This window comes from Osmerus mordax, chromosome 24 (genome assembly GCF_038355195.1).
Source record: "Osmerus mordax isolate fOsmMor3 chromosome 24, fOsmMor3.pri, whole genome shotgun sequence".
NCBI classification, from domain to species: domain Eukaryota; kingdom Metazoa; phylum Chordata; class Actinopteri; order Osmeriformes; family Osmeridae; genus Osmerus; species Osmerus mordax.
The window spans coordinates 3759630-3769291 of NC_090073.1; the positions used below are offsets into that span (position 1 = coordinate 3759630).

General features: G+C 48.9%; 1 protein-coding gene across 1 annotated transcript; it reads left to right on the plus strand.

Moving 5' to 3' along the window:
• Nucleotides 1-283: 283 nt before the first annotated feature.
• Nucleotides 284-9448, plus strand: prodhb (proline dehydrogenase (oxidase) 1b). Its single transcript, XM_067228320.1, has 14 exons — nt 284-663; nt 1260-1456; nt 2991-3025; nt 3131-3265; nt 3586-3650; nt 3744-3860; nt 4043-4116; nt 4369-4450; nt 4560-4652; nt 4978-5124; nt 5618-5793; nt 6548-6646; nt 7192-7280; nt 7712-9448. Exons 1-14 carry the CDS (start codon nt 352-354, stop codon nt 7900-7902), a joined length of 1812 nt encoding a protein of 603 aa, XP_067084421.1. The 5' UTR covers nt 284-351; the 3' UTR covers nt 7903-9448.
• Nucleotides 9449-9662: the final 214 nt, after the last annotated feature.

A 9662-nucleotide genomic window follows, 5' to 3' on the forward strand; every position in this document is an offset into this window, starting at 1 on the left:
TGTTAGCCCATGCTTGCGTGGGCACGAATTATATAGCTTGGGAAATAGGCTTTTTGAAATAGGCATAGGCTATTATAAGTAAGAATTAAACGATTTTCATATTTTTATCTGTCCGGAAACCCACTATTATATAATAGCTGTCTGTTACGTCTTATTCGTACTTATGTCACCGATTTACCAGCAACCGGCGTATCTAAATTTGACTTGTGCTAGGCCTGTTCAAAAATAGGCGGTGTTTTGCAACATGCATGAGTGACGTCACGCCTTCAGGCATCTCCAAGGGAACGGTGCGCTCCCGTGAGAGCGCATAACTTGTAAAGTCCGTCTAATCAACTGAAGACCAACTAACTAATGTCTTATTTTAAAACTGTGCCCGTGTTTTCACGGGCTGCGGTTGAAATACTTTGTAGAAGGTTAAATGTCCTTTCCAACCGAAGGTTGCGGTCTACCGTCGCTTCAGCCCGGACGGACAGGGGCAATGTCAACACTACAGAAGACGTCGCACAGTCACAGTTCTCGCGGCCGAAATCCTCGTGCAAAATCGTGGTGGATTTTGAGCAGACACAAGAAGCATACAAAAGCAAAGACAGTTTAGAACTGCTGAGAAGTCTGGTGGTTTTCAAACTTTGCACTTATGACATACTGGTCGATAAGAATAAGGAGGTAACGTTGCCTGTGTGTCCGTGTAGCCTATCAATGTTTCTGTGTAAACTAGATCACACATTAAGCATTCATGACGTGTTCCCAGCCTTTTTATGGTCTCACCACCACACTTTCCTTGACTCTAACCACAGAAATACTGTTGGGACTATACACTTCCGATCCTTGATTTCTGTTTGGGATAGCCTAAGTCTTATGAAAACACTTTGAACATACTTATGTAAAACTAGGAGTGGTTCAACAAACACAGTTGAATAATGAATCTAATCTTCCATTAATCTCATCTCCCTAACACGCTCCGTTTCACGTTGCAGGCATTCATTTCGTTTTGTATATCCCCTTAGGCATATCCAGGCTTTACGTCTAAGTGCTTGAACAACAACGAGAGGAGATGTTTGTTTAATAAATATAGAGAACAATACTGCATTCATCTGTTATGCAAGTATCGTTTGTGCCAGTATCTTTGTTTTGGACATTGTCTTTGGGTAGAGCTTAAATTTATGGATTTTTTAGGCGTAGGCACCCTACTCTCTCTCCCTTTTCTCTCTCCCTCCTCTCCCCCCCCCCCCCCCCCCCATCCCAACATCTGTCACCTTCAGTTGATGGACCTGAGTAAGAAGCTGCTGGGCCAGAAGGCCTTCGAGCAGTTCATGAAGATGACGTTCTACGGCCAGTTTGTGGCGGGAGAGGACCACAAGTCCATCGGGCCGCTGATCCAGAAGAACCGAGCGTTCGGGGTGGGCTCCGTTCTGGACTACAGCGTGGAGGAGGACATCTCTCAGGCGGAGGAGATGGAGTGAGTACGCTTCCGGAAGATTCTGAAGAAGACGATTTGAATGTCGTTACAAAGCTAACATGCCAGCTGGTTGAAGACGTTTGCATAGATTCAGAGGATGTCAGTCCCTGGTATTATGGCACCATTGTCTGTGTGATAGTATAGCTCATATACAGAGTTGTGAGGAGGCAGAGATAATACAAAGTTTTATACACAAGCAGTAGCTCTACAGCTCAAATAAATACTTGTATTTTCTACATCAACACACTTCTCCACGAGCTGAGTGTGTCATATCGGTCACGTGCAGCCGGAGTATATAACTAGTCTGATTCCCTCTGTGAATGTCAGGAACACTGTAATGTGACACTTCAACTATCAGGATGTAAACACAGCATCCAGCCCGATTGGTCCCCTGTACACCATCCCCCCTGCTGTGATTGGATGGCCTGTAAACTCCCAGTGTTCATTAAGTCTGTCACATGAGCAGCTGGAGAGACAGAGCATGTTCTGATAGAGGAAAATACTATTCATCGTGACTGAGTTAAAAATAGGTGTCTCTTTGGAGTTGGTGTGGTGTCTATCTTGCCTTGTTTTAAAAGCCTGTCCTTCAGGAAGTGTGTTTCAAAAGACCTTTAAAAACAACTTTATCCACGGAAATAAGACTGAAATAAGAAGATGTCCGGTTTATATTTTGGCACAATATAACTCAATTGTCTCTTTTGACTTAGCTCTCTCTAACTAGGCCTTTGGAAGGTACTAGTACAGGTCTGCTGAAGCATAGGTCAGGTCACAAGTCAGATGAGGTGAAACAGGATGCATCATTGATCGATGTTCCCGGGATCAGCTCGAGGTTGTCTGTTGACGCAACACATTGAGTAGCTGGTTTCAGATGGAGCACTCCAGAATTCGTACTGCACCTAGACAGTGTCCTCGCTCTGCCGAGCTTCTGAAGACCTTACACACATTCCCTTATCGATTTACAGGCGCAGTATTTACATTTACATTTAGTCATTTAGCAGACGCTCTTATCCAGAGCGACTTACAGTAAGTACAGGGACATTCCCCCGAGGCAAGTAGGGTGAAGTGCCTTGCCCAAGGACACAACGTCAGGTGGCATGACCGGGAATCGAACTGGCAACCTTCGTATTACTAGCCCGATTCCCTCACCGCTCAGCCACCTGACTCCAGTATAACCATGTATATGTTCTTACTGTATGTCTCAATTCTTTTCTCATTTGTGCTAATGCCCACTGGAGCCTGATGTGTAATGATGTTAGTGTAACTGGATGTCTCTGTGGTATAGAGATATAGAGCTACTCAGCCTCTGTATTATAGGGCTGCTTGAAGGCTGAATACTGACCACCTGGTTGTACAGGGCTGCTTCTAGACGGAATGCTTTCTAGCCAGGTGCGTCAAAGACAATGCAGGTTGTTCTCGGGTGTGTTTATCTGAACGGGAGTGTTTGTGTTGAAGCACAGCGTAATAAGAGGCTTATAATGTGCGAATCAAAACCGGAGATTCATTTCTGCTGATTTGTTTTGTCGTTCCTATCCAGCTCGTGGGGATCCACAGCACCAAAAGAAAACGTAGGTAAGTTGCCTCGCTTGCGTTTCCCCGTCGAGGTTTGTAATGATGCAACTGGTCGCCAAAACCGGATTTTCAATGTCTCTGAAACCTTGGTCACGGGCCACACAGGGAAGAAGTTCGAGGCTCACCGACAGTTTGGGGACCGCCAAGGGGGCGTGACCAGCGCCCGTTCGTACGTCTACTCTGACGAGGGGAAGTGTGACCAACATATGGAGACCTTCCTCAAGTGCATCGAGGCGTCTGGTAGGCCCACTAGCACCCGACTGCACCACATTACACTCCTGGTCAGGGCTAGAGTTGTTTAGAAGGGCAATGATGCCGTTGTCAGTTGAATTTCTCGTAATTACTCGGGTGTTCCTTATCCGTTCCTTACATTAACGTCCAACCGCGGGTGGGAACGATACAAAGGAATTGGATCATGATGTGATTGCTCACTCTTCATCTCCCTACTGACCCACTTGAGGGTCAGCTCAATCCATAACCAGGCCTTCATATCCATCCCTGCTAGCAGCTGTGCTTGTTGATGTGACTGGGGCTTAGCGCTAAGCTTGTTTGACCTCCAGGTGGCAACTCGGTGGACGGTTTCTCCGCCATCAAGATGACCGCTCTGGGACGGCCTCAGTTCCTGGTAGGCCCGCGGGGTCGGAGGGGTCAGCTCGGAGGGGGTGGCTTGCTTCAGCGCCGGCGTCGCTCACCGCCAGTTTTTCCTGCCCTGTTAAAGCTCCAGTTGTCGGAGACGCTGGTGAAATGGCGCCGCTTCTTCAGCTTCCTGGCTCTGCGGCAGGGGAAGGGAGACCTGGAAGCCCTGGAGCAGAGGCTGGATGTGGAGCGGCTGCAGGTGGGCCCGTCGCACAGCTCATCCAGACCCCCTGCTGGGTCGTGAACACACGCCAGCTTCTGCGTTGACAGAGATGTTGACGCTGTTTATGATGTCGGCGCATGCTGCTGTTGTGCTGTTTGTGATGTCGGTGCATGCTGCTGTTGTGCTGTTTGTGATGTCGGTGCATGCTGCTGTTCCAGGAGTTTATGACCAGGCTGGGAGCCAGAGGGGACTACAAAGGCTGGTTCGACACCGAGAAACCGGGATCATCAGGGTGAAGACCACATAATGTCCTGACCAAGACGGGAATCAACAAACAAAAACAAATTGAAAACCACACAACATCGGGAAATCACACCACAGATTCCGTATCATCCAGTGCCAATAATAAACATGATACCTTGGAACAGGTTCATGGACTAACTGAGACATTCATTTGTTTTCCCATTGTTTATTCTGTAGTACGCTATTACCCTGAGGAAACTGGATTAACCATGCTAAAGGCTAAATTGTTCTGGGCTTCCAGGACCATTGACGTGCTGGACTGGAACAGCCTCATGGACGACAGAACCAAGACATCAGACCTGCTGGTGGTGCCGAACATGGAGGTAAGCAGGCGAACATCTCTGTAAAGTAAAGTAGTAGTAGTATTATAGTAGTAAACTAGTCGTGTGTGTGTGTGTGTGTGTGTGTGTGTATATGTGTGTGTTTGGCCAGACAGGACAGCTGGAGCCTCTGCTCAGTGAGTTCTCAGAGGAAGAGGAGAAGCAGATGAAGAGGATTGTCCAGAGGATGGACCTTCTAGCCAAGGTACAGGAGATACACACCTGGTACACACCTCTTTATCTCCTGGTACACATCTGGTACACACCTGATACACACCAGGTACACACCTGGTACACACCTGGTACACATCTGGTACACACCTAGTACACACCTGGTACACATCTGGTACACACCTGACACACACCTGGTACACATCTGATACACCTGATACACACCTGGTACACACCTGATATACACCTTGACAGATACACAATTAACAATAACAATCATTCTGGGATGTGCTGTGTATGATAACCGGTTTGTGTGTACGTGTGTGTGTATGTATGTGTGTGTGTGTGTGTGTGTATAGCATGCAGAGGACCACGGTGTGCGTCTGATGGTGGATGCAGAACAGACCTACCTCCAGCCGGCTATCAGTAGACTAACTCTGGAGATGCAGAGGATCTACAACAAAGACAAGCCGGTCATCTTCAACACCTACCAGTGCTACCTCAAGGTACCTGCAGCCATTATCTAACATACCTACCAGCCCTATACCTCAACATCACCTCCATATAAGATCTAACACCAGTCCCATCTTAACATTGGGAACCTACATTTACACATACCAGTCCTACCTCAATGTCGGCAACATCCACGCATAGTTAAGTATAGTAAAGCAAAGTTGACACATCTTAGCCTCCAGGTACGGTGAACAATAATAATAGTATGAATAATATCTGTGCAACAATAACATTGGGCTAGTCCATAGAACTGTGCAGCTCATGACTCATCCCATGACCTCACTTACAAGCTAGGAACAAATCTCCTGACCCAACACAGCTACCAACTAGGAACACAGTTACTGACCCAACACAGCTACCAGCTAGGAACAAATCTCCTGACCCAACACAGCTACCAACTAGGAACACAGTTACTGACCAAACACAGCTACCAGCTAGGAGCACACCTAGGAACGCCCAGTGCTGAAGGTGGTCCCTTTCTCCCAGGAAGCCTACGACAACGTCAGCATGGACGTGGAGCTGTCGCGGCGAGAGGGCTGGTGCTTCGGGGCCAAGCTGGTCCGTGGAGCGTACATGTACCAGGAGAGGAGCCGGGCCCGGGAGATCGGCTACGACGACCCCATCAACCCGGACTACGACTTCACCAACCTCATGTACCACAGGTGATCATGGGTTTGGTGTTTTGAGAGCCTGCAAGCTTGTGGTCTAGGGTCACGTGCTCCACCGCTGAGCTGTGGCTATCGCAGGTGGAGTTACCAGGCTGGCTGGGTACACGTAGGTTACAGTTGAATCCATGGATGTGCTTGTAGATACTCATCTATGAGTACTCATAGATGAGATGACCTCATCTCTTCGACAGATGTGTGCCAACACATCATCAATTGAACATATGAAATATATATACTCTCTATATACTGAAATACGGAATATAACACAGTATAAGGCCATAAGCTATTATCCCCTCTGTCCTGTTGGACATGCCTTGGACCACCTGCATCTTAGAACTGGTAGAGGTCAGAGGTCACCTTGTTATTTTGTTAAATATGTTTGTTGGCTCATTTCTACCTTTATTCTTTTTCATAGAGACTCATGCAGAGACATAAAATGTAGGGGAGAGAGGGGATGACATGCAGCAAAGGGCCTGGGCCAGATTCGAGCCCAGGCCGCTGCGATAAGACTTTGTGCTATTGCGCAGTTCTCTGTTAAGCCACCAGCTGTCATTTTGTTCCAGTATTCCACTCAGAAACCACACACTCTGGGTCACTGCTCTGTCAGCATGTCATTCAAGCTTCTCTGTGTGTGTGTGTGCGGTTGTGTGTGTGTGGTTGTGTGTGCATGTGTGTTTGTGTGTGTTCCGTTGTGGGTGTGTGTTTGGTTGTGTGTGTGTGCGTATGTGTGTGGTGTGTGTGTGATCAGATGCCTGGACTACGTACTGGATGAGATTGGGCTCCACAGGAAGGCCAATGTCATGGTGGCTTCTCACAACGAGGACACGGTGAAACACACTATCAGACGGTAACTACAGCTTCCTCCTCTTCCACTTCCTCTTCCTATATCCTCCTCTTCCTCTTCCTCATCCTTCTCTTGCTCACCCTCCTCTTCCTCCTCTTCCTCATCCTCCTCTTCCTCCTCTTCCTCCTCTTCCTCCTCCTCTTCCTCCTCTTCCTCTTCCTCCTCCTCCTCTTCCTCCTCTTCCTCTTCCTCCTCTTCCTCCTCTTCCTTTTCCTCCTCTCTTCCTCTTCCTCTTCTGCATACTCCTCTGCAGACATAGTGACACTGTCTGTTCATGGGAACACCCCCAGGGAACTTATTTAAGCACATCAGCAGATTCAGAAAGAGTTTCCAGCTCATTCAGCACATTACATTGGTAACCCTGCCATGCACCCTTTGCATTTAGCACAGTATACCATTATAGCCTGGAAAATACAGTAAATGAGCCCCTAAAGAGAAAAGCAATTTCTTGACATTTAGCTCGTGGCCTCATGACCTGTGCTGGTATAATGGAGCTAAACGGGAAAGAGAGTGTTACCCTGCTGACGTGACGTCCCTGCCCCATGCAGGATGAACGAGCTGGGCCTCACCCCCACGGAGAACAAGGTGTACTTCGGACAGCTACTGGGCATGTGCGACCAGATCAGCTTTCCACTGGGTAAGGTGAAGGTGGCATTTTTCCCGTCTCCACGTTCTCGTCAGTCAGTTAGCTGTTTGTGTCGACGCTGCCCTCCTCCGCTAATCCCCCCCCCCCCTCTACCAACCCCTTTCCCACCGCTCTCCCCTTCTCCTCTGAGCCCTCCTCCACCCTCTCCTCCACCCTTTTCATCCACCTTCTCCTCCACCTTCTCCTCCACCCTTTCCTCCACCCTCTCCTCCACCCTTTTCCTCCACCTTCTCCTCCACCCTCTCCTCCACCCTTTCCATCCACCCTCTCCTCCACCTTCTCCTCCACCCTTTCCATCCACCCTCTCCTCCACCCTCTCCTCACCCTTTCCATCCACCCTCTCCTCCACCCTTTCCTCCACCCTCTCCTCCATCCTCTCCTCCACCCTCTCCTCCACCCTCTCCTCCGCCCTCTCCCCCCAGGCCAGGCAGGGTTCCCCGTCTACAAGTACGTTCCCTACGGCCCAGTGGACGAGGTGATCCCCTACCTGTCTCGGCGCGCCCAGGAGAACCGGGGCTTCATGAAGGGTTCTCAGAGAGAGAGGGAGCTGCTGTGGAGAGAGCTGAAACGCAGGCTGGCCTCAGGGGAGCTCTTCTACACGCCTGCCTTCTGAGACGTCCACCAGGGGGCGCTGCAGCCTGCACGGACCTCGAGAACTGCCTTCGCGGCGTCACCTCTCGGGCCCGTTCGTCCAGCGATCTATCGCTTTCTCTGCCCAGTGTCCTCTGTTGACTCTGTTTATCTGTCTCGCTATATTCTCCCTCCCTCGCTCGTTAATCAATAATTGTTCCCCCTCTCGCTTCATTTCATTTTCTGTTCCCGACGCCCTTGTCCCTATCTCTCGCTCTCTCTTCTTCTCTCTCAGTCTTTCTTTCCCTCTCTCTTTATCTCCTGCCATACCCCCTCTCTCTCTCCAGACCCTCTGTCCCTCTCTCTTTTCTCTCTCTCTCTCTCTCTCTCTCTCTCTCTCTTTCTCTCTCTCTTTTTCTCTCTCTCTCTCTCTCTCTCTCTCTCTCTCTCTCTCGCTCTCTCGCTCTCTCTCGCTCTCTCTCCTCCCTCTCAATCTCTGTGGTTCTCCATCAGCATTCTGGTCCCTGTCCTGCCCCCCCCGCCCCCCCGCCCCAAAGCCTCCATCCCAGAGAAGGATCTTTACTGCCCCAACAGGACTTCCTCAAATGTCAGCTCCTCCCCTCGTTCGCCCATCTTTATCTCTCCATTTATCTTGGAGAGGGGCAACAATCATAAAAATAACAAGGCGTGATTTAAACGACCATAAAGTAGACATCCATATTCCTGTGTGTGTGTGTAATGATGGTGATTCAGGGAGGCTGGCTAGCCGTCCGTCCGTTCCCCAGAGGACATCAGGGCCTGAGCGAGGCTGCAGGAGATTTCTCCAAGATGAATCGCCGCTGCTATACGGTGTTTAGGAGGCTATGATGGCGTATAAATCGCTATAGAGAATGCACTGTTGTATACATGCTTGCTGGATCTCACACAGTGACATAAGGCATTTTAAGGACGGTTTATGTGAGAGGATGAAATAATGTGCAGTTTAGCTGGATTTAGGTGAATTACTCTTTTTTATTGAGATATATAGTATGTGTGTTAATATCTCGGCGTTCCAGCAGGTTAGGCTTGTGTTGACGCTGTTTGCTGAAAAACGAGGATGTTGTTCGTCATGTTCATGTAAAGACGAGCCTGGTCTTTTTGAATGATTCGTTTTGGAAATTACTAGTATATAAAAATACTGACGTGTCACTATATCACTTTCTGACTCTGGAGGCTTAAGGGAAGTGTTTTTAGTGAGGTTCTCAGGGCTGGGTCTATCAGAGGTAGCACTGTGCTACACAGTGGCCTTATAGGAGCGGATGGGGAGGTGTGGATGGGTCACTGTGGGCTCATGCCAGACTGCAGGCTGCTTGTCACACACAAACCCCATCAGGTTCTACTGTAGACAGGCTCGACCATGAGGAGTCACGGTTAACTCTGTGCGACTACCCAGACTGCATTGTTCCCAGTCTTCTTCTTCTCTAGCCTCCATCCCTCAGGCCTTATCCTCAGCCTCCATCCTCAACCTCCCCCCAGCCTCAATACCCAGCCTACCCCCCCAAGCCCTTCTCCAAATATCCGATGGTTCACTAATAAAATGTATTTTTGGAGTTTGCTGTGTTTTTTAGAGTTGACCACACCCTATCACGTTGAACATACCCTAACCCATGGCTTGAAAACATTTCAAGAGCATTTCAAGGCACATGAAATGAACACGAGACGTATGATCTCAAGACACTGTGAAACTACAGACTACAAACTACATTTCAGTTGGAGAGCGAGGCTTGCGACAAACAAACACAGTAGCACATCACTGTAGACACA

Excerpts from the sequence above, each read along its gene's own strand:
- prodhb (XM_067228320.1), top strand. The coding sequence starts at position 352 with ATGTCTTATTTTAAAACTGTGCCCGTGTTTTCACGGGCTGCGGTTGAA. Across the intron at positions 664-1,259 it reads TGGTCGATAAGAATAAGGAG|TTGATGGACCTGAGTAAGAA; the intron begins GTAACGTTGCCT and ends TGTCACCTTCAG. Across the intron at positions 5,125-5,617 it reads CCTACCAGTGCTACCTCAAG|GAAGCCTACGACAACGTCAG; the intron begins GTACCTGCAGCC and ends CCTTTCTCCCAG.